Source organism: Artemia franciscana, chromosome 3, assembly GCF_032884065.1.
Source record: "Artemia franciscana chromosome 3, ASM3288406v1, whole genome shotgun sequence".
In the NCBI taxonomy this organism is placed as follows: Eukaryota; Metazoa; Arthropoda; class Branchiopoda; order Anostraca; family Artemiidae; genus Artemia; species Artemia franciscana.
The window spans coordinates 34534969-34561051 of NC_088865.1; the positions used below are offsets into that span (position 1 = coordinate 34534969).

Consider the following 26083-nt stretch of genomic DNA (forward strand, 5'->3'; position numbering starts at 1 on the left):
TCTTACGGATGATTCCGGCTGCAAATTTTTTCTCCGAACATTTTCAGTTGAAAAAGACTTTAATTTCTGATTGTTTTTGCAATTGTGCCGTAAATACCCCTCCTTCAAAGATTCTATCCACAAATACTCTGCTGCCTCCTGACAGAAAGCTGCTCCCGTAGAAAATTCTGCCTGGAGAATTTATTGTGTGGGAAACTCCTCCATGGGGAATTTTTATTGGAAAATCCTCCCCCTAGGGAAAGATAGTCTAGATGATTCCGAGCTGGTGAAAATTTTCCCCCGGACAATTCCCCTTAACATCTTCACATGTAAAATTAAATTGGCAAAGACAAAATAAGACATTTAAAAAGAATCTCGTACAAGAATTCTGGCAAATTCCGCCTGTGTAAAATTTTCCTTGGAAGGTTCACCTCCCGGGAACTTCCCTTCCCAATGAAAATTATCACTGTGAAAAATTCCCCAGTGGAGATACCCCCCCTCCCAAAAAAATGTCTGTGTACTTCCCAAAAGCAAATACTATACGTAAACATGCAAAAACATGAATAACAGACCTTTCTCCAGGGACTTCAGTGGATCATTTTATCCCCAAAGGGATAGTTACTGGGCTTTCAACTATGCTAAATAAAATGACTATCTCAAAATACCGATCAGATGAATCTGAGGAAAAGAGGGGAGCTGCAGGGGGTCAGTCGCCCTCTAATTGGTCACTTAAAAAGGCCACTAGAAATTTTGATTTCTATTTGAATGAGCCCTGTCCCATTATTCTAGGACAATTGATTCGATGCGACCACCCCTGGGGGAAAAAAGCAAATAAAGACGCATCTATGGTCTTTTCTTTTGGCAAAAATACACAATTCCACATATTGCAAATGGGAGCTTGAAACTTCTACAATAGGGTTCTCGGATACGCTGAATGTGATGGCGGGATTTTAAGATTCCTGAACTTTTAGGGAGTGTTATCCTTTTTTCTGAAAATCGGGAAAATTTTCTCAGCCTCGTAGCTTTTGATGGGTAGCGCTAAAATTAATGTATCTTATACATTTTGAATCAGCATAGCAAGTCGATTCTTTTGATGTATCTACTGAAATTAAAATAACATTTTTGGAGGTTCGGTAACTATTGAACCGTGTCGCTCTTCACTTAGAATTCGTTACCACGAACCAATTGATAGTATAGTTTGTGTTCGTCTTAATTTGCTATTTGACTCTTTCCATAATTTGAAGAAAAGTTATTTTTGAAGTTAATAATTCACACAAATCGTCGTCACCAGACAATTAATATAAAACTCAAATAACAATTTTGAAAGATTTATTTCATCAAATATATAGAGACTTGCATCAAGAATTACTTTGGTTGATTGGCTGTGGTTGAGGACGTATCCAAACTATTGGTACTTGACGAAGGATAAGGTGTTCCAGACCTGAAATACAAAAATACAGTGGTAAAATTCTCGTTACTTGACTTCTTGCTATCTCAGAAAGGGTTTAGGTTAGGAAAAATGAAACTTTCAGGGATGAATCTACAGACTAAAGTATGTCCCGGGAAGGTATTTGAAGCAGCTACCTGCACTTCTTCTCCCTCTAGAGCGCCCTGACCTCTGATGACCTTTCAAAATATGTGTGTTATAAAAGTGAAACCTTGCAAAATAGATCTTCTGCTTAATTAAAGTACAAAAAAATTGTTTTCAGCTTCATAACTTTCCTCAATTCCATTTTATAAGGTTTTAAAGATATGCAAATACATTTCCTGAATTTTGAAAAAAAACATATATGGCTCAAAATCCTACTCAAACAACAGGAATTGCATTTTCAGATACTTTAGCCTGCAGACCCATCCCTGAAAGTTTTATTTTCCTAACCTAAACCCTTTCCAAGATAGCAAGAAGTCAATTAACTAGAATTTTACCAAATACAGTTTTTAATGAGATTTGTAATCGTACTAACTCAAGGGGCCTGAGAGCCTAAAACACCTTCCCAGAAGCTCTTGTTACAGAAAAAAATGTATCCTAAGGGCTTCTGACAAATTTTGGTATTTTCAATCGTTATTTTTTCTATTTTTATTTTTCGAAGAACAGATGCAACTAAAAAAACATATTTGAATGACTGACTGTGAATTGTTCAGTTTAACAGTATTGTGTAAAACCAAATGCCATAAATAGAGTGTACTCTCTCCACCGGAAAAAAAAAACTAATCAAGGACGCTTATAAATAGTGTAAACAATTATTTGAATTTTTTTTTCAGAAGGATAATGATGTTTTTAGTAATAGTTTTGGGCAAAAAAAATCTAAATGGATTTAGGGTATTATTGGCATGACAGGATCATATTCGGAGCTCCATAGAGACTGTCATGGCGTATCGGCTGAATAATAGTAAATTACAGTAATTTCTTTATCTTTTCCCATTTTCTTCTTAGAATCTCTCTTTTCAAAGTATTCTATGAATCCTTAGCCTCAGATAGGACTATAGCCTTCAAATCTTCCGTATAATAATGGTCCGAAACTGAGACCTTTGATTACACCAAATTCTGGAACTATTTAAAACAGAAGTGGTTGAGGCAATTGTTTATTGAATAGATAGACTATGTCCCTAAAGGCATAAGCCCATAAGAAGGGGCAATGACTTCACTAGAGATTCTTTCAGGGAACATAAGCCTGCTGATCACGGTTGCTCTCCCAGCTACAGTAACAGAGGGACTGTTAATTTGTTTCTCTCCCTTTTCATCTTTTCTTCTGTAATGACTTCAAGTTGTTTTTTTAGCAACATTATTTTTGTAGCCTGGATTTACTTTTATAGTCTCTAAGCCTACGCATATTTTATTTTAAATCTCATAACAGTCTCAAAAATGGAAAACAAATATTCAAGTGGGTAGGCTAAATATAAAAAAAAGAATGCTTTTGTAAAAAAATTGTCATATTTCTTTATAATATCAGAGTTTAGAGGTTTGTATATCCTTCTCTTGTACCTGAAAGGATGTCTCTTTGCCCACTCCTGCAAATAATTCTATACACTATGACTACCACCCATAGAGATAGAGATAAAGGCTAGATTCTGAAAAGTTTTGTGGTTGTGTTTCTCTGTTAACCCTGCATGCATTCAGAATGAAATACTATTTATAGAAGAATACCATAAATGACAACATCTTGCGACAATATAACCTGTTTTCCTCTTTATATCTCTGTATTACCACCTACTCAAAGAATCTAAATTTAGACCTGACACGCTGACTTGATTCGTCAAACTTGCTTTAATATCTGACCCACAAACTGAGTGAGAAAATGTAGCAAGCAGAATTAAAAACTTATGTGAATTTCTACAATTCTACAAAAATTGGACAGCTGATAAAAATAAAATAGAAAAAACCTCAATTGAAATTTACTAGTCTTTGTAACATCGAGTCCTAATCACAAAGAAAAATGCAGCTTACCTTGAAGGAACGCACAACAATTTTAAATTCCCTATGGGCGACGCTTGGGATGTGAATGGAGATAATATTCCATCACTTATCTCAACGACATTTTCTATTTTACTTATCCTCTGCTTCATCTTTTGCTGACTACTAGTATATTCAGCCAGAAGTCGGGCAAAACGTGTCTGTAGATAATCAAGGGATGTTTCTAAACATAGAAAATTGGATCAGAGAAAACATTATGGCCGAGTTTTAGTTAAACAACACCAATAAAAATATTAATATTGACCCCTTATATAGAGGTTGTCAAACATTTTCTTTTCACTATTTTTTTCTCTTTTTCTTTCTAAAAAGTAGTGAGGCGCAGTCAGGTCCAAACAGACAGGTATCCCTTCGAGTCCCAGCCCTGACAGTTTTTTAAGTTTCTTCAAGATGCAGGTGCTTGTTACGTAACACGGAGTATTTTCTTCAAGATCCAAGTATTTGTTACGAAATAAGAGATTGTTTATCTATGTTAAGGATGAAGTAGTCTCACGTGACTTGTTTTGCAAGAGCTCGCGGGCTGCTAATAAAGTGAAGAGACCCCAGTTGTAACTGAGGATGACATAATCTCGCATATGTCTTTTGTAAGAGCTCACGGGCCGCTAGGGGAACCCCTGGTTGTAACTGAGAATGACGTAATCTCGCGTGACTTGTTATGCTAGGGCTATATGGCCGCTATTCAAGTGGGGAATACCCAGTTGTAACTGAGAATGACGCACTCATGCGTGTTATATTTTACTATAGGGACGTGCTTGTTACTTAATGGGAGATTGTTTACCTATGTAGAGGGTGACGTAATATCGCGTGACTTTCTAGAGCTCACGGGCCCGCTGGTCCAATGGGAAGCCCCCAGTTGTAACTGAGGATGATGCACATGTGCATGATACGTAATTTTTTAGATGTTATTGTTTTTTATTTGGTGTTTCTTTTTCTTCAAGATTTTTTCTTTTTTTTGTTTCTTCAAGATTGTTTCTTCGAGACGTTTCTTCGAGACATTTTTTTTCAAGGTGTTTTTTCTCTAAAGAAATTCCTCAAACCGTATATGAAGGTACTTTTTGATTCGGGGATCCTTTATTATCCTTCGTGAAATATTTTTGTCTGCTCTCGGAATCGAACAAAAGACCCAAGATTTCCCCTGTGGAATTTCACCTTAGACACTTGAACCAACTAATCTTTCCTAATATTATGTTGCGAGAAATAAATTCAATCTAAAATCCTTCATTGTTACCGGGAATTTCTTGGCGCCATTCCAACAACGTACACAGCGTGATGATTATTGCTTGAATTGAAAGATCTGTAATGCTGCTTTCTGTGATCTATGGATTGCATGTTTTTTTCCTCGAAAATAATACACACGGAAAGGAGAATATCAATTAGTGGAATTATGCTTAGGGGGTATAATTTTATGCCTTTGACACACACGTGGATGTCAAATTACAGTTGTATAGATTTAAATGAGAGTGATGGTATTGTTTATTTGATTTAGTGCCCATAGCAAATAATGTAACCATTGGATGAAAGAACAAGCAATGAATTACCATTTATAAGCCATGACTGTTCTTGGCACGTGAGAATCTGTGTTTCAAGCAAGAATAATTTTTTTGTCGCAAACACCCATACATAGTATCATCCCTAAGGCAATTTTCAGACATTTTTTGATAAAATTGGATTTAAATCCATTTGTTTTTGTTTTTGAAAGCCAACCCACCGTGATACCTCCCATGGCAGGTATGCCAGAGGTCAACCATGTCCCATGGCTGGCCTTTGGCAGCTTCTGGAGCACAATATAATTTCTAATGCATTTTCAACCATTTAATCTATTTCAATATCTTTTCGTCTTTAATTTAATATTTCCTTTTTGCTAAAAAGGCCAGAGAATTTGGAACATTTTGCTGAATAACCCTTTCGCTTATCCCCTTAAACCAGTGGTTATATATATAAAATTAAAACCTTCTAAAACATACAGATATTTCCTTCTAAAAACAGGGAAACCCCCACATTGCATTTAAGATATGACTCTTAAGTTTTAACATCGATCCTTACTTTTAGTAGATTACTTGATCTAGTTCAGCACCTTTTCGTCTTTAATCTTAAATTTCCCTGATTTGCATATTCTCATCGATTTTCAAACGTCAGTAAAGTTCGTGCCCCACCCTAGGCAGCATGGGGCTGACCCGTGATATCCCTGTGATGCAATTTGTCATAACTAAGGGATATTTTCAGATATTTTCTTGATATAAATTATACTTTACACACATATGTTCATGTTTTCGAAAGCCATCCACCTATAATACACCATGTCAATTTACGCAAACGTGGCAATGTGTGGCTGAATCGTGGCATCCCTGTCATACTTATTATAATTCCTAAAATAATTTTAAGATTGTTTATTGATGTCAATCATGCTTTAAATCCATTGGTTCGTGTTTTCGCAAGCTACCCCCTTGTGATACGCCATAGTAACTGACGCCACCCTGGCAATATGTGGCTTGCCCTTGGCATCCCTATGATAAGTATTATCACTTTTGAGGCAATTTCCAAATATTCTCTTAACCAAAATTATGCTTTAAATCTATTGGTTCATGTTTACAAAAGCAAACCCCTTCGTGATTCCCCCATGGCAGTTCACCGTGAGGCACTATTGCTGACCTGTAGTACCCTATGGCAAAAATTATCGTTCCTAAGGCATTTTCAGCCATTTTCCTACAAAAATAGTCCTATAAACCGTATAAGCTAAAATTGACCTTTTAAACTTGAAAGAAAATTACCACGATTCCAACACCCCCGGTTCCAGGTCTTGTTTCGCCACTTTTGCGTCCTATTCCACCAGTTCTGGTTCCATCAGTTCAGTTCTGAGTTCTGTTGGTTCCAGAATTTTTTCGCGTGGTTGTCCCCCGAGGTACTCTGTGGTTGATTATCAACAATAGCCAGTTTATTGTATTTGAGGGACCATTTTGACTAAGGACATACTAGCTTTTGAAAGTGTTAAGAGATTATTTTCCATATTTTGACATTTGCTTCATACTTTTATATTTTCTAGGGATTATGGTCAAGGGTTTTGATGTTCATAAAAGATTATGTTACATGTTATAATACTTTATCATATTTTTCATTATCTTTCCGGGTTTAATAGATTCAAGTCATGAAAAGTCAACCTCGAGAGCAGAATGGGACAGCGAAACTGTTTTCACACACTTCTGGGGACAATATTGGCCCAAAGCATACTAGATTTTGAGGGTTTTAAGCAATTATTTACCATGTCTTAACATTTGTTTCATATTTTTAATATTTTCTTGAGCTTACAAGGTTTTGAGAGTTGTAAGAGATTATTTTCCGTATTTTAGTTTTTTTTCAGATTCTTTTTTTTATTTTCCTGCGGTTTAATAGTTCCAAGACAGAAAAAAATCAACCTCGAGAGCAGAGTGAAACAGTGATAGACAATGATTTCTCTTACAAAACAGAAATAATTCTTACAAAATGCAAAATTTGTAAGAAATTCCCCAATAGTTCCTACAAAAAAAAATTTTCGTACAAAATACAAGAAATTCTTTACACAAATCCAAAATCGTTCTAACAGAATAAAAAATAGAGGCTGAGAAATACAGAATAATTGTTACAAAACACAAAAATCTAACTAAATCTAAAATACTTCTTACAGAATACAAAAAGTTCAAATAAAATCCAAAATAGCTCATACAAAACAAAATTATTGATACAAAATACAAAATGCTTTAAACAAATCCAAACAGTTCTAATAGAATTAAAAACAGTCGAGGCAAAAAATATAAAATACCGGTTTCAAAAAAAATTCTATCAACATCGAATATAGTTTTTATGTGAATACACAAAGTTCAAAGAAAATTCAAAATAGCTCATACAAAACAAAATATTTCTTATACAATCAAAGTTTTTGATAAAATCCAAAATAGTTTCTATAAAACAAAGATTATTCATACAAAATACAAAAATACTTTACACAAATCCAGAACACATCTAACAGAATAAAAAATAGTTACTGCAAGATACAAATACTTGCTACAAAACGCAAGAAGTTCAAACGAAACCCATAGTAGCATTACGAAACAAAATAATTCTTACAAATCAATTCCAAAATAGTTCTCACAAAACAAAAATTATTCTTGCAAATAAAAAATAATTTATACACAAATTCAAAATAGTACAAACATAATAACAGATAATTCATGCAAAATACAAAAACGTGCTAAATAACATAAATTCTAACAACATCCAAAGTAGCTCTAACATATTCTAACAAAATCCAAATAGTTCCTACAAAACAAAAATTATTCTTACAAAATAAAAAAAAAATACTTTAAACAAACCCAAAATAGTTCTAACAGAATAAAAATAGCTGCTGCAAAAAAAAATACTTGTTTCAAAACACAACAAATCCTAAAAATGTCGAATATAGTTCTTACAGAATACATAAGGTTCAAAGAATATCCAAAACAGCTCTTACGTTACAAAAATATTTCTTACCCAATAAAAAACTTCCAATAAATCCAAAATAGCTGCTATAAAAAAATTATTCTTACAAAATACAAAAATACTTTGCACTCATCTAAAATAGTTCTACCAGAATGAAAAAACAGTCGGTGCAAAATCAAAAATATTTTCTTCAAAAACACAAAAATTCTAACAACATCCCAAACAGTTCTTATAGAACACAAAAGTTCAAACAAATTCCAAATAATTCCTATAAAACAGAAATAATTCGTAAAAAATACAAAAATGTAAAATGTAAGAAATATTTTGGATTTTGTTAGATTTTTTTGCGTTTTGTAACACGTATTTTGTGTTTTGCAGAATTTTTATTATTCTGTCAGAAGTATTTTGGACTTGTCTAAAATATTTTTTGCATTTTGCAAGAATAATTTTTGTTTTGTAAGACCTATTTGGGCTTTTGTTAGAACATTTTGTATTTTGTAAGAATTATTTCTGTTTTGTAACAGGTATTATTGTCTATCAGTGTAACAATCTTGCTCTCGAGATTGAATTTTTTCAGACATTGGATCTATTAAACCCTGGGAAAATAATAAAATATGCAAAAATATTAAAATACGGAAAATAGTCTCTTACAACTCTCAAAACCATGGTCCATAAGCCCTTGAAACTATTAAATATATGTTTAAATATGGTAAACAATTGCTAAAAATTTTCAATATCTAGAATGCCCTGAACCTAACTTGTCACCAGATGTGTGTGAAAACAGTATTACTTTGCCATTCTGCTCTTGAAGTTGAATTCTTTCATGCCTGGATCTCTTACACCAGGAGAGATAATGAAAAATATGAAAAAAAATTAAGATATCGAAACTAATCTCTTAAATTCTCAAAATCTTGGCGTATAGGTTCTATAAAATATTAAAAGAATGAAGAAAATATTTAAATATGGTAAATAATTGCTTTAAACCCTCAAAAGCTAGAATGTCCTTAATCAAAATGGACCCCAAAATATAATAAACTAGCTAGTGTTGATGGCCAGCCACAGAATACCACGGGGGTCTACCACGTAAAAAAATCCTGCAGAAAAAAGAACTCGGAGCAGAATAGGTTGAACCAGAACTGGTGGAATAGGAGAAAGAAGTGGTGGAACTGGAACTGGAACCGGGGGCGATGGAACCACGGGAATTTTTTTCTAAGTTTAAACGGTGGATTTTATTTAAACGGTTTATAGGGCTATTTTTGAAGCAAATTGGCTGAAATTGACTTAAGAAGGATATTTTGTGCTAGAGAGTACCATGGGCCAGCCACAGTATGTCACGGTAGCGTGAACTGCCATTGGGGCATCACGAAGGGGCTTGCTTGCAAAAACATGAACCAATGGATTTAAAGCACAATTTTTATCAAGAAAAGATATGAAAAATGCCTTGGGAATGATAATATGTACCCCTTGGATGTCACGAACTAGCCACATAATGCCACGGTGGCGTAAATTACCTTGGTGTATCACAAGGAGATGGCATGCGTAAACACGAATCAATGGATTCAAAGCATAATTTGTATGAAGAAAATATCTTAAAAATGCCTTAGGAACGATAATATGTATCACAGGTATGTCATGGGCCAGCCACATAGTACCACTGTGGTGTGAATTAATATGGTGTATTAGGAGGGGATTGCTTGTGAAAACATGGACCAATGGATCTAAGCATTATTTATATCAAGAAAATGTGTGAAAAATGCCTTAGGAATGATAATATGTTTCACAGGGATGTCTCGGGTCAGCCTAATATTGCGCAAGGTGGGGCTTGAATTCTTTTAATGCTCGAAAATCAATAAAAATATGTAAATCAAGGAACTGTAAAATTAAAAACGATAAGATTCTGAAATAGATTAAATGTTTTGCTAAAAGTAAGGAGCAATTTCGAAACTTAGGAGCCATGTCAAAGATGCAAGCAGGAAGTTGTGCTGTTTTAGAAGGTATTCTCTGCATGTTTCAGAAATTTTTCAATTTTACACAGAAAACATTTAAAACCACTGGCTAATGGGATAAGAAAAATGCCTATTCAAGAAAATGTTTTAAATTTTTAACCCTTTTTAACAATAAGAAAATATATAATTAAAGACGAAAAGATAACTATATGGACCAAAGGGTTGAAAATACCTTTTGAATGATAATGTGCGCCAGAGGGAGCCACAGGCAGGCCGCAGTATGCCACTGTGGTGTAAACTGCAATGGGGGGGATCACGGAGGCTTGGCTTGCGAAAACACAAACCAATGGATTTAATGCATATTTTTATGAAACAATATCTTAAAATGCATTAGGATGTAGAATATGCATCACACGGATGCCGTGGACCACCCAAATTTTGCCACTGTGGCGTGAACTGCCTTGGACTATCACACTCTAACAACGAAATTTAAAGTCCCGCTGTTAATATTAAAACAATGGTCAATTTAGTTTATAGGGTTAATTTTCTAGGAAAGTGGTTGAAAATACCTAAGGAATGGTAGTGTGTCCCAGAGGGTGCCACGAGCCAGCCATAGTGTAGCACTGTTGCGAGAACTGCCTTGAGGGGCATCATGGTGGGTTGGCTTGTGATGGCCACATATTGCCACGGTCGGACGTAAACTGTATTAATGTTCGAAAATCCAAGAAAATATGCAAATCAACGTTTCTAACTGTCGTTTTGCTCAAAACGAGATGAAAATAGTCAAATTCATGCTTCAAAATGAGTTACGTTTGCTGAAAAAATCGGATATTTGTGATCAAAAATGGGATCTTACTTGAAACACAACGCATGGGAAACAGTGTCACGTGCCAAGAACAGTCTTGGCTTATGGATGGTTATTCATTGCTTGTTATTTCACCCTATGTTTTCATTATTTGCTCTGGGCTATAAATCAAATAAACAATGCCGTCGCTCTCATTTAAAGTTGTATAACTATGATGTAACATCCATGTGTGTGTCAATTTTTAACAATAAAACCCCCTCAACCTATTTCCAGTAGTCAATATTCTTCCTTCCATCTGAATTATATCTGACTATAAGAAATATACAACTCTTACCTCACGGAGAACAGCAGTAGGGATCTTATAGATTCAGGCAAAAATCATCACGCTATGCGCGCTATCGACATGGCCCCAAGAAATTCCCAGAAACAATGATAGCATTTGCATTCAATGTATTCTAATGGAATATAATATTAGTAAAGATTATTTGGTTCTGGTGTTTAAGGCACAATTCCATGGGGGGGGGGGAATTTTGAGTGTCACGTTCGATTCCAAGAGCAGACAAAAATCTTTTATGACGGATTGTACAGGTTCCCTGAATCAAAACACATCTTTCGTAAGCTTTTTGGAAAATTTCTTGAGGAGCAAAAACACCTCGAAGAAAAAATATCTCACTGAAAATGTATCGATGAAAAATCTTGAAACAACAAAAACAAAGAAAAAAATATTGAAGAACAAGAAATCTCGAAAGAATATTTAAAGTATTACATAATGTAGCCGTGTACGTCATTCTCAGTTACAACCAGGGGTTCCCAACTTGACCAACAGTCCTGTGAGCTCTAGCGAGTCCCGTGAGATTACTTAATCCTCAACACAAGCTAAACAATTCCCTATTACGGGAAAAGCACCGCCCTATAGTAATACGTAACACCCACGTGTGTGCCATTCTCAGTTGCAAGAGGAGGTTTCCGACTTGACTCGCGGCCTTTGAGATCTAGCAAAACAAGTCATGCGAAGTTATATTAGTCTCAGTTGCATCCGGGGTTCCCCACTTGACTAGAGACCTGTGAGCTCTATCAAAACAGTTCATGCGAGACTATGTCATCCTCAGTCACAACTAGGGGCTCCCCACTTGACTAGTGACCTGTGAGCTCCAGAAAAACAAGTCATACAAGATTACGTCATCCTCAACATAGGTTAACCATATAATATTACGTAAGAAGCGCCTGCATCTTGAAGAAAATCCTCCCTATTACGTAGCGAGCATCTGCATTTGGAAGAACTTTGGAAAAATATGTCAGGACTGGGATTCGAAGGAGTAACTGCTTGCTTGGACCCATCTATGCCTCAATACTCAGAAGACGCTAACTTAGAAATTTCTGTTTACAGTAAAAGATTATTGGAACAAGAAGTGCATGCAAATCTAATTCACTTCCTTTCTTAAACACTTTTGTTATAATCAAGGTTGATACATGTCAGTTGTGTCGCGAATTGGAGCAAAGGTACTTAAGCCTGTGATAGTGTCCCTACCTCCCCCACTTCCATTCTTTCCAATTGATACCCTTGACATCAAGGCTAATAGCAGTGGTATTTGTTTCTGTTTGTAAGGAAAAGAAATCATACACTAGAAGTCAAATTTCTAAAAAACTAGAAGGAGGGTTTCCTGCTCCCGTCCTAAAAATGTGATATAAATTGAAAGTGTTTTAACAGTTTGACAAATTAGTTTCTTAAAATATCACTGTCACTCAATTAACTATTAGCTTTATACGTTCAGTCGAATTCTCTCACAGAGCAAAAATAAATACCGAATTGGTTTTCTCACTAGCTGATATTAATTGTTTTTTCTCCTAAACCACTTTCAGGGTCAAGAGTTGCAAAGACTGTTCGGGTATGTTATATAGGCCGCAAAAAACGAGACGAGGAGATTAACAATTCCCTGGAAAAAGAAAATTTCACAGAAGTGAATTTTGATTCAATAATTTGGAATTTCAGTACTGATCACGTTTGATTTGGACGATTTGATAGATCAAGCTCTTAAAATTTAAGGTATACAAAGTTATAGACAGCGCTGCCTAAGTAAAGAGCGATGAGGGCAAAATGTATGATTTTTTTAAGACCAGGGCGCATCGTATCGAAGGATTTTTTCGTAGAAGCTTCGATCTTTATCTTTATCTTTATGATATAAACCTCCGATATCTCTTTATCTTTATGATATATTCTGATTCTTGAACCTCTTTACGTCATCTTTATTCGAAAGCATATAAAAACCAGCATAAAATAACACAGAATGGTGGCAGAACCTCGAGTACAGCTTTGTTAGTGCTTGTAGCCGGAAATGTCCACGATTTCCAGCAATTTTAGAATATCCCAGTTTAAGCTTAAATTGAATGCCCCGAATTGTCTGAAAACGAAAAGAACTTAGAGAATTGCAAACAGAAATCCCAAGGCATCGAAAAGAAGTGACTTCTTGTACGGAAAAAGAAATGCAATCCAAAGGGTGAGACGAACTAACCCCATGAAATATAAGAAATTCAGATTTATCTAGATTTAGCAATAATCCAATTCTTGCAAATGCATCAGAGACAGATCGGACAGAACGCGCTAAACCGGCCTCAGTTCGGCTAATAAGAAGCAAATCGTCAGCATAAGCTAAGTATGATACGTCTGTGAATCCTGTAAAACAAGAACTACGTATGCCAGACAAAACATTTTCAATAGAAGCATTAAAAATATGAGGAGAGAGAACTCCTCCCTGTCTAACTCCACACTTGACTGGTACATGTCCGAAAAAATCAATATTCCCTGACTTTAATCTTAATTAAGATTTGAATGCCAAAACTTCAAAACCAGAATCACAGACGCATTCACACCAAGCTGACTAAGAGCATACCAAGCCTGGGCATGGCAAACACTGTCGAATGCTCTAAATATATCAAGGGTGCAAAAATAAAGACTATAACTACTCCGAGTAGCTTCCTTAATAAGCTGCGCTAAAACACGATGAACATGTTGACAGCTTTACAAATTCATCGATATGTGAAAGTAGAACATACTCAAATAATTTACTTAGAGTACATGTGACGGTAATCGGCGTGTACGAATTACACGAATTTAGATCTTTTCCTCTCTTTAATATAGAAGTAACACTTCCACATAAAAGTGAATCAGGAACAATAGACCTTGAAAGGCACATCTGAAATAATAACTGAAAATGCGACAGAAGTTCAGCTGACCTCGGGTCAAGATGACCCGCACAAATACTATCAAGGTCACAAGACTTTGACTTTAACCGTCGAAGAGATTTCACAATATTAGATTTATCAATAGGTATAACATGTCTTTGGCTCAAAATATTAGGAAGAAAATTCGCCACGAAAGCAGTAAAACAGCTATGAACATCATAATTAATAGCGAAAAGATACGCGTATAATGTTTAATCCACGACAATCTTGGAATAGCATCACTAGAAGAAGATTCTGTCTAGCATTGGTACTAAACACAATGTGATCACGATTCCTTCGTAAAAAGTTTAAACTGAAGGCAGGAATTAAGTGTTCTTGCAGGAGAAGGACATCAAAACGGCTTAACTTTTCCTCCAGACTTGGCACTTTGTCTTTAGTCCCGTTAATGTTAAACGAGCACACCGAAATTTTGCGACAGTTCATTTATGAAGGTGCCTTGTAACGGTCTTAACAAGAGCCTGGAAACGAGGACAGCGAAAAATAATCAAAACAAACTGGGATCAAGGTGACTTTCAAAAAAGTGACAAAGCAATATCTGAAGAGCAGCTTACATTATTAAATTAGACCTTTAAGGGTCAGTTGCGGAGATTTTGAACAAGCCACAATGCGCTATGTGTATACTTTTAATAATTCAACAACATAACTGTAACCAATGACGCTAAGGGTATTAAGGTGAAACTTTTAGGGAACGTTTAGGAGGAGTTTCAATTAAACGAACAAATTCTATGCATTTAGGTTTTTAAATAGGGCATTGAAGCAAAATCATAGGCAGCACCACGCTATATTAGCTATAAATGTCTCTGAAAGTTTTAAAAGAGCTGATTCGATTCAAAATTTAAAGTTCTGGTGCCCTTTTTAAGAGTAAAAATAGATTGGAGGGTAAGCAGCCCTTCTGTAAAGCCCATTCATTTTCCAAATACATCCAGCCAAAATTTTGAGACAACCATTTTGCTCAGCATAGTACAACGATCCAGCAGCCATGACTGTAGAGATATTGGGCATATCTTCCCCCACATTTATGCAATTTGTCCACTATTCTTCAAAATTAAATGTTACTTTAAACTAAATCAAATGGCGTTGTGTTTTTGGGTGCCAATAAGACACCTCAGCAATATATCGAGAACCACTGGGAGTATTAAGTTCAAACTTTGGGGACTACTTCTTTTGCTACTTCTGCTCTTACAATTTAAATAAATTAAAACAATGTAAGAGTATCCAGGTTGTCAAAGAGCATACATAGAATCTTTTGGGAATGGTATTAAGTTTTATTTTTCATGTCAGCTTCAGGAGTTATAAAATTAAATTAAAAAATACTTTTTTCTCAGGATTAAAAATTGTTGAAAAAGTTTTTCCAATCTACCAATAGCAACCCAAAGAATGGAATCTTATAGAGAAAAAAAAACGAAAAGATATAAAATACTATTTCTGCCTTGAAAAATGTTATGTCAATAAAAAAACAAACAGAAATTAATTTAAGAAATGTTTTCCACAAAACAAGTATTATAGAGTAAAGTAAAGAGCTCCATTAAGCCAAAAATGAGCAGAAATAAAGTTAAATAACCTTCCAGGCGTAAAACTACCACAAATCACCATCAATAAATAAATAAAAAAGGCATGGGGGTTCAGCCAACTTCTTGTTAATTTCTACTCGTTTTGAGTTTGAATCAACTATTTATTGTAATTTCTATTCCTTTTTGTGTTTCATGCCATTTTACGTACAATCTTGACATTAGTTACCTCTCCCCATGATAAGCAAGTATATCTTAGCACTGCTTCTGCGAAGGATAACGGAGATTTTAAACCACAGAAAAATGAATGAATTAAAATAATTCAAATATACCTGAAAACCAATTTTCAAAGAACGATAGTCACCTTCGGAAACCGTAGGCTACTATATTGTTGTAAGATCCGATTCTATTGTTAATATATTATTGTAGATCCATTGTAGGTCTATTTGAAGATCCAATTCTCTGGACTATTTTACCAACAGCAGAGCAGTATAGTATAATTAGAAACTCTGAAAGACACTTCAATCAAATCCTCAAAATCTTTCCTAACTGATATCTCTCTCTCTTATTCTTTTAAAAAATTGTTTTCAAGAATCTTCTTAACTTTTAAAGTCCTTGTTTATATGTCTTTTTTCTGATGTTCTAATGTCAACTTTTGTCTTTCGTGTTTTTCTACTTTCTTGGTTTCTACTTATTTCTATTATTATAGTTACTACCAAGTTGTTTTTTTTTCTACTGTATGCTAGTGTTCATTCTTCCTCATCCTCATTTCATTCGTATTGATTAATTTAGGGTATTATTTATGTTTTTTTAGTCCTCTATTATTGTCTTGTATAGCCCATAATAAGCAAAGCTTCTTGGGCCGAATAACTTTTTTACGTTTGTAATAGTGTTTTAGTATTAATAAAATGAATGATTGATGATTGAGTAAATGAAAAGGTATATATCAATAGCACAAGCTTTCTGTTTACACCTTAGATGTTACATGGTTTTTATTTATTTATTTTTAATTCAAATGAACATTCCCTCACGAAGTTTTAGTTTCCAGAAAATAACACTGGCTTGAGCGAAATAAAGAGGTGAGAGTCTCTTAAACCAGCACTTGCTCTCAAAATGAAAGGAATTTTATGAATGAATCTTCTGAAAAATTTTCTGCATATTTGATAAAGCTGTCTTTGTACTTTATTGTAATTAAATTTAAAAATAGTTTTTTTTTGTACTGAAAGTAAGGATCGACTTTAAAACTTAAAACGAGCAGAAATTACTCCGTATATGAAATGGGTTGTCCCCTCCTCAACGCCTCGCTCTTTACGCTAAAGTTTTTAATTGTTTTAAAAAGTAGAACTGTGGCAAAGAGTCAAACTTTAGCGCAAAGAGCGAGGGATTGTGGAGAGGACAACCCATTTCATATACGGAGTAATTTCTGTTCGTTTTAAGTTTTAATGTCACCCCTTACTGTCAGTTAAAAAAACTATTTTCTTTTTATTTAATTTCTGACCGTTTTTGAATTAATGCATGTTTGATTTTGGCTCTCCACACATAAATTATTAAAATGAAATTTGCATGTTAATTCTTTTTTTGGCTAAATGGATTTCTCTTAGTTTTGATCAGACGATTTTGAGAAATAAGGGGTGGGGAAGGAGGCATAGTTGCCCTCCAATTTTTCGGTTACTTAAAAAGGCAACTAGAGCTTTTAATTTTTAACGAACGTTTTTATTAGTAAAAAATATACGTAACTTAAGAATTAACTTACGTAACAAACTTTTATATTCTTATATTTTTACTAGCTGTTGGTGTGGCGCTTAGAGCCACACCAACACCTAGTTCGTGGGGGCACTTCGTGCCCCACCCAAGCCCCCCCCCCCCCGCGCGTAAGTCGTTACGCGCAAGATTAGTTACGCGCCATTGTAGTTGTTTTCCTGTGTCCCACCTGTGAATATAGATATCTATATATATAAAAATAAGTTGTCTGTCTGTGTGTCTGTCTGTCAGGTGACGTCATGTTTCTGTGTCGACTGACGTCATGAAGTTAGTTGTCGTCATTTTTGCTATGACGGTGACGTCATTAATGGTATTTAAGACATGCGTTCACGGAAAAATGTTTAATTGTAAAATAACTGAAGAACCTACAATGGCAACAGCCGAGGAAGCTGCTCAAAGAGTCTATGCCAAAAAACTTGCTGCTGATAGAGAAAGTAAGAAAAGAAAGCGTGCCGAGGAATCACAAGAACAGCAAGAAAACAGGCTTGCAGCTGATAGAGAAAGTAAGAAAAGAAAGCGTGCCGAGGAATCACAAGAACAGCAAGAAAACAGGCTTGCGGCTAAAGAACGCAAAACCGCGCAGTTAGATGAAAATCCACCTGGAAAGCGAGAGTCAAAACATATCAAAACTGAAAATGATAGCGATGATGATCGGGTTTGGGATTTTGACTTGGATAAGTTCATCAATGCCTACCAGATTTAAGTTAAAAAACAAAGGTTCGGCGATATGTACTTCATAGTGACGCTGAAAAATACAGAAGAAAAAAAACTGAAAAAATGTAAAAAACTAAAAAAAAACTAAAAAGAAAAAACACTCAAAGATAAATTACAGACCGGGACACAAATGACGACCGACACAGAGGGAATATAAATGACGACCAGTAACCTCAAAGAAAAATTACAGACTGGGACACCCGGACACAAATCACGACCGGGAATATAAATGACGACCGGGACGCAGGGACACAACTACAACGGGGACGCCGGGGGCACAGGCGGGATATATAATTGACGACTGAGACACAGGGATTGTTTGAATAGAAATTACAGACCGGGACACCGGGACACAAATGACGACCGGGACACTGGGACACAGGGAATATAAATGACGACCGGGACACTCAAAGAGAAAATACAAACTGGGACACCAGGACACAAATGACGACCGGGACACAGGGAATATAAATGCTATTTATATGCACAGACAATGGGACAGCGAAGAATGTTGTATATTCGCATGTTTTACGTAGTTAAAAATATATGTTTATATCTATCTCTATTCACAGGTGGGACACAGGGACACAGCTACAATGGCGCGTAACTAATATGGCGCATAACGACTTACGCGCGTGGGGTGGCTTGGGGGGGCGCGGAGCGCTCCACCAACTAGGTGTTGGGGTGGCGCGAATCGCCACCCCAACAGCTAGTATATATATATAAAAATAAGTTGTTTGTTTGTGTGTTGACTGACGTCATGTTTGTGTGTCGACTGACGTCATTATAAAAATTGAGCATTATGCCGTCATGAAGTTGTTTGTCGACTCACGTCATCTTTGTCGACTGACGAAATTACAGACCAGGACACCGGGACACAAATGACGACTTGGACACCGGGACACAGGGAATATAAATGACGATCGGGAAACTCAAAGAGAAATTACAGACTGGGACACCGGGACACAATTAACGACCGGGACACAGGTAATATAAATGACGACCGGAACACAGGGACACAACTACAACGGGGATGCCGAGAGGCACAGGGGGATATATATATATATATATATATATATATATATATATATATATATATATATATATATATATATATATATATATATATATACAAATATATATATATATATATTTTTAACTACGTAAAACTTGCGAATATACAGCATTCTTCGCTGTCCCATTGTCTGTGCATATAAATAGAACGTCAGGTTTACCAACTCTTGAACATGCAACATATAATTGTCCATGGGAAAAACAATCCGTATCCAGATCTATACTGCATTTTTCTAATGATTGCCCTTGAGCTTTGTTGATGATGATTGATAATCGAATATCCCTGTGTCCCCGTCGTCATTTATATATCCCCCTGTACCACCACCCCCCCCCCCCCGGCGTCCCCATTGTAGGTGTGTCCCTGTGTCCCGGTCGTCATTTATATTCCATTTGTCCCGGCGTCCCTGTCGTCATTTGTGCCCCGGTGTCCCGGTCTGTACGTAATAATTTCTGTTCGTTTTAAGTTTTAATGCTACTCCTTACTTTCAATTGAAAAAACTTTTCATGTTTATTTTTTCATTGTTTTTTTTTATAGTCCCGTGCCCTTTTCATTGAATTTCTCTTCCCCCATGACATATTCCTCCAAGGAAAGATCCTCCCACATAGCCCCCTCCCCTCAACCCCACCCCCAAACCAAAAAAAATCCCCCTGAAAACGTCTGTACACTTCCCAATAACCATTACTGTGTGTTAACACTGGTTACAAAAGTTTGTAACTTGCAGCCCTCCCCCAGGAACTGTGGGTGAGTAAGTCATCCCCAAAGACATAGCTATTATGGTTTTCGACTATGCAGAACAAAATGGCTATCTCAAAATTTTGATCCGTTGACTTTTGGAAAAAATGAGCGTGGGAGGGGGCCTAGGTGCCCCCCCCAAATTTTTTGGTCAATTAAAAAGGGCACTAGAACTTTTCATTTCCGTTAGAATGAGTCCTCTTGCAACATTCTAGGACCACTTCATCGATACGATGACCCCTGGGGAAAAAAAAATAATAAAAAAAAATAAACACACACCCGTATGTCTTCTGGCAAAAAATACGAAATTCCACATTCTTGGAGACAGGAGCTAGAAATATTTGCTATTGGGTTCTCTGATACGCTGAATGCGATGATGTGATTTTCGTTGTGACTCTATGACTTTTAGGGGGTGTTTCCCCCCTATTTTCCAAAACAAGGCAAATTTTCTCAGGCTTGTAACTTTTGATGACAAAGACTAAATTTGAAGAAACTTATATATTTAAAATCAGCATGAAAATTCGATTCTTTAGATGTATCTTTTAGTATCAAAATTCCGTTTTTTAGAGTTTCGTTTACTATTGAGCCGGGTCGCTCCTTACTACAGTTCGTTACCACGAACTGTTTGATTTGGCCACCAAAAAAGCTGTTAACTGGCCTTCAGGGCCATGAAATTTGATCTTTCTAGGATATTGGGGATCATAATTTCAAATTTAACAAGATATTGATTTTTTCGAAGTAAATATCCAATGGATTTTATGGAGTTCTTATAAGCCTTTTTCCTGGATATTTAGTCTCCCAACCGCATTTGGACAGGAAAGGAGGAGTCCTGTTCCCCAAATTTAGTGATTATAGCCGTAGCATTGATAAATCTAAGGTTCCTAGGTATAAAACTAAGACGTATAGGATTCTTCTAAAAAAAATTAATCATACCAAGCTTTTCAAATTTTTCTTTCATATTTTCCTGTTCAACCTCGGCCCTTCTTAGAGCTTCTTCGTCCAACAGGTTATCTTTCAGTAGCAGCTGACGCCCTCTTTCCATTAGCTGTTTCCGTCCTTCTGGATACTCCTGAAAAATACAGACTTTTAAAAGATAATTTTTTTGTCTTTTTCTCTCTCCTTCATTCTCTCCATCTCTTTATGTCCATCTCTCATTATCCCTCTTTCAATTCCTCTCCCTCTCTCTTTCTCCCTCTCTTTCACTTCCCTCAGAACTATTACTAAATCTACGTCTTTATGGGCATTATGGTACCTTCATATCACTAGACATTTCGTTTTTTTTTCCAGAAGGGCTTTTCAAACCTCTAGTATTATAGGCATCATCATAAGGCTATCCCCGAAGACGATGTTTACACTGAAAATTAGATTTCTCTTATTTCTGGTAAAATTTTGGCTTATTAGAGAAAAATAAGCTTGTTTCGTTAAGAGTGCCAACTTAATTTGAATCAAATATAATTTTGGCTTCATTTTGTGTAATTAATTTTTCTAAAATTTATTTCAGCAAAGCAGAAAAGTGGTACCCCGAGATGTAAACCGGGCACAAGAGGGTAGACAGCACCTCGCCTTTGAAACTGGAATTAAAATAAGATTTCATTAAAAAAAATCCATTTTAAAGAAGTCTTCTTGTTTTTTTAGATTGTGAACGAACTTGACGAGTTATAGCAGGGGTCCTGGGCATCGAAACGAATAACTGTATGCACCATTTCATTGGTCATCCCCTCGTGTTGATTTTATAGATCATAAAAATAATGAAAGTGGAGAAAGTATTAGAATGTTAATTAAGGAGGTGTGACGTGGAGGCCACGGATAAAATTTCCGAAGATCTGGAAGATGCAGCCAGACGGCATAATAGTAAAATATTGTGACGATATGCTAATAAATTGAGAGGGAATAGTAAATCTGGACTTCCCCAAGTTAAAAATAGAAATGGCGAACCAATTAGTCAGAAGGAAAGAGTAAGAGGAATGGGCAGAACATTTTGAGAATGAGCTAAACCGTGATACAGTTGCACGCATCAATAAAGAAAAGAATGAAAAAGTTTGTGATACTTTTGATATGAAAACAGTTTTTTTGTAAAAAAAAATTAGCGACAGTACTAAAAAGATTAAAAAATATTAAGGTCCCAGGTGCTGATGGTATGGTAAATGAGTCTTTTAAATATGATGGTTGTGAGGTCACAGATAAGTTACTGAAGTGCCGAGGAATCACAAGAGCAACGCGAAACCAGACTTGCTGCTAAAAGAGAAATTGAAAAAAGAAGGCGTGCCGAGGAATCACAAGAACAGCAAGAAAACAGGCTTGCGGCTGATAGAGAAAGTAAGAACAGAAAGCGTGCCGAGGAATCACAAGAGCAACGCGAAACCAGACTTGCTGCTAAAAGAGAAAGTGAAAAAAGAAGCCGTGCCGAAGAATCACAAGAACAGCAAGAAAACAGGCTTGCGGCTGATAGAGAAAGTAAGAAAAGAAAGCGTGCCGAGGAATCACAAGAGCAACCTGAAAACTATCGCCTGGCATTCAGGTGCAGCCCAGTCGATGATTATAGCTTGAGTAGATCTGTTCAAATCAGGACTATGTCTAAAATTTGTCCCTATTGCAAGGCCTTGAAATTCAATGGTGAAACAATGGGAATGTATTGCGCCTCAGGAAAAGTTAAACTTCCTCTATTGGCTGCACCACCAGAGCCATTGAAGACTTTGCTTACTGGAACTACGTCAGAATCTAAGCGTTTTTTATCACAGATCAGAAAATATAACTCATGTTTCCAAATGACGTCGTTTGGTACCCAGATCGAAAATCCAGATCAATTTATGCCTACTTTCAAAGTAAAAGGGCAAATTTATCATAGAACAGGGTCCCTTCTACCATTCTCTGGCGAGAATCATAAATTTTTACAATTGTACTTCATCAGTGATAGAAATTCTGAATTGAATGCACGTTGCGAAATTTCTCCCAACGATGAAAGGACAATCGTTTCCCAATTGCAACATCTTTTCCATGAAAATAATAATTTAGTGCGTCTTTTCAAAACAGCCATCGATTTGATGCCTACTGATACGTATAAAATTGTTATTTCCGCTGACAAAACGCCTCCTGGCCAACATCTGCGTAGATACAATGCTCCAACTATCGACGAAGTGGCAATCGTTATGGTCGGTGATCAGTTTTTACCTCGAGATATTATTCTTCATAAGCGAAACGCTCAGTTGGTAAGAATTGCTGAAACTCATCGATGCTACGATGCCCTACAATATCCAGCCACTAACAAAGAAATGAATAAGAAATGCAGTGCAATGCATTATTATTCATATAGACTAATGATTCGGCAGGAGGAAGACAATTATATTTTAAAATTCCGTCAATTGTTTCACCAATACATCGTTGATATGTATACAAAAATTGAATTAGAACGTTTGCTATATATCCGTCTGAATCAGACCAAGCTCTGCTCTAAACAATACATTCATTTGCGAGATGCAGTGGTAAATGACGGTAATACCACAAACGTTGGAAGATTAACGATTTTACCTTCGTCATATGCTGGCAGTCCCCGTCATATGCATGAATATGCTCAAGATGCTTTTGCGTATGTTCGTCTCTATGGTCATCCAGATTTATCTATTACATTTACATGTAATCAATCTTGGGACGAGATACAGCAGCTTTTACTTCAAGGACAATCGGCGGTTCATAGACATGACATTACGGCCCGTGTCTTCCGGCAAAAGTTGAAATCATTGATAAACTACATAGTAAAACCTGAAGTGTTTGGGTTAGTGTGATGCTGGATGTACTCAGTGGAATGGCGAAAACGAGGTTTACCACACGCACATATACTAATCTGGCTACACTATAAAATTACTTCTAACGAAATTGATGATACAAAAAATACATAAAGATACATAAGATACATAAAAAATATGATACATGGACTTTGCGGTGAACTAAACGAAAGTTCACCATGCATGGCCAAAGGAAGGTGCACAAAGCAATATCCTCGACTTTTAGTATCCAGCACAATTACTGGCAATGATGGTTACCCACAATATAGAAGAAGATCTACTGAAGATGGCGGTAAAACAGCAATAATAAAGAAGCGTAACGGTACCCCCATCGAAGTAGATAACCAGTGGGTTGTTCCATATTCCCCATTATTATCAAAAACATTTAATGCACACATAAACGTTGAATACTGTAACTCCGTAAAGGCAATCAAATACATATGTAAATACGTCAACAAAGGCAGTGACATGGCAGTTTTTGGCTTGCAGTCCGAAATCAAAGATATTGACAAAATCGTACAATATCAGGCTGGAAGATACATAAGCAGTAATGAAGCTGTTTGGCGAATTCTTTCATTTCCGATACATGAACGTAGTCCAGCTGCTGTTCACTTAGCGGTACATTTACAGAATGGTCAACGTGTTAATTTCTCGGAATCCAACGTGCAACAAAGAGCCCTGAATCCACCGGATACAAAGTTAACTGCTTTCTTTTCGCTATGCAAAAATGATGCTTTTGCAAAAAAACTGCTGTATACTAAAGTGCCTTCATATTACACGTGGAATACTAAAAATAAAGTATTTGAACGTCGAAAACAGGGTAAGTCAGTCGACGGCCAACCTACCATCTTCAAAGATACCACGATATGAAGACTCTACACCGTTCACCCCAATCAACATGAATGCTTCTTTCTACGCCTGCTTTTGGTGAATGTACCCGGTCCGACGTCCTTTGAGTATTTGAGAACTGTAAACAGTACTATAAATGACACATGCACCGTAGTGCATGACAAGCTCTGAATTTATTGGAGAATGACTAACACTGGAATAACTGCATCAATGACGCGTGCGAAACGTCAACTCCAAATCAAATTCGTGCATTGTTTGGCATCAACTAACAACTTGCTCTCCATCAGCTCCTACAGAGTTATGGGAAAAATATAAATCAAAAATGTCCGAAGATATACTCCATCGAAAACGGTTAGAGACGTCAGATATGACTTCTGATTTTACATCAGAAATTTATAACTACACTTTTCTTATTATAGAAGATTTGTGCGTATGTATGGCAAACAAACCTCTTCAGGATTTGGGAATGCCTTCACCTAATCGTACCGCTGCTGTTTCGACATGTGTAGAATTGGATCGTGAACAAAGTTACAGTACGAGTGATCTATTGTCGTATGTACAAAATAACATTTCCAAGTTAACGTCGGAACAAAAAGACATTTATGATACGATAATGCATTGTGTCGATAACAACGTTGGAGAAATTTTCTTTTTGGATGCGCCAGGAGGTACTGGTAAAACGTTTGTGATAAAACTGATTCTGGCATCAATTCGATCAAAAAATGATAAAGCGTTGGCAATTGCGTCGTCCGGAATAGCCGCAACATTGCTGCCTGGTGGAAGAACTGCTCATTCCGCTTTGAAATTGCCTCTGAATTTGCATTCTTCAGAAACTCCCACGTGCAATATTTCCAAATCATCTGGGATGGGTAAAGTATTGCAGCAATGCAAACTTATTATTTGGAACGAGTGCACAATGGCACACAAAAAATCGCTTGAGGCTCTGGATCAATGTTTTAAAGATTTGCAAGGGAATTCAAAACCCTTTGGAAGCACATTAATGTTGCTTGCGGGAGATTTCAGGCAAACATTACCTATAATACCTAGATCAACCCCTGCAGACGAAATGAATGCTTGCCTGAAAAATTCTAATTTATGGGCACACGTAAAAACATTAAAATTAACTACAAATATGCGTGTCCGATTGCAAAACGATGACTCTGGTCAAACATTTTTAGATCAATTGCTGGCAATTGGAAATGGAAAGCTCCCAGTAGACTCAATTTCAGGACGTATACAACTACCTGCTGATTTCTGTAATTTAGTGACGTCCAAAAATGAATTGATTGAAAAAGTATTTCCGAATATTCTAAACAATTATAAAAATAATAAATGGCTAAGTGAAAGAGCGATTCTTGGACCCAAAAATATAGACGTCCACAAAATCAACAATATTGTTTTGACCAAGATTCGAGACCAGGCAGTCCTTTACAAGTCAGTCGACACAGTTTTGGAACCAAATGAGGCGGTTAATTATCCATCTGAATTTATAAATTCCGTGGATCTTTCAGGGTTTCCACCACACGTGCAACAACTAAAAATAGGCGTACCAATAATACTGTTTAGAAATATCAACCCACCAATGCTTTGCAATGGCACGTGACTTGCCGTAAAAAAACAATGGAAAACGTAATAGAGGCCACAATCTTGACAGGGCCTTTTGAGGGTGAGGCTGTTCTTATTCCTCGTATTCCCATGATTCCAACGGATCTGCCTTTTCAATTTAAAAGATTGCAATTCCCAATTCGATTAGTATTGCAATCACCATCAACAAAGC

General features: G+C 36.2%; 1 protein-coding gene across 3 annotated transcripts in view; it reads right to left on the minus strand.

Annotated features, from left to right (window-relative positions):
• Window positions 1-1171: 1171 nt before the first annotated feature.
• Window positions 1172-26083, minus strand: part of LOC136025211 (cyclic nucleotide-gated cation channel subunit A-like) — a 71227-nt gene continuing 46315 nt past the window's right edge. The window contains exons 7-9 of one of the 3 annotated variants that reach the window (XM_065701023.1): window positions 20612-20747; window positions 3425-3614; window positions 1172-1420 (exon numbers count right to left, since the gene is read on the minus strand). In XM_065701023.1, the coding sequence (XP_065557095.1) occupies window positions 1345-1420; window positions 3425-3614; window positions 20612-20747 (402 nt within the window). In that variant the 3' untranslated portion in view covers window positions 1172-1344. The remainder of the gene's footprint in view (window positions 1421-3424; window positions 3615-20611; window positions 20748-26083) is intronic. The other 2 variants (XM_065701021.1, XM_065701022.1) reach the window with 2 other exon arrangements.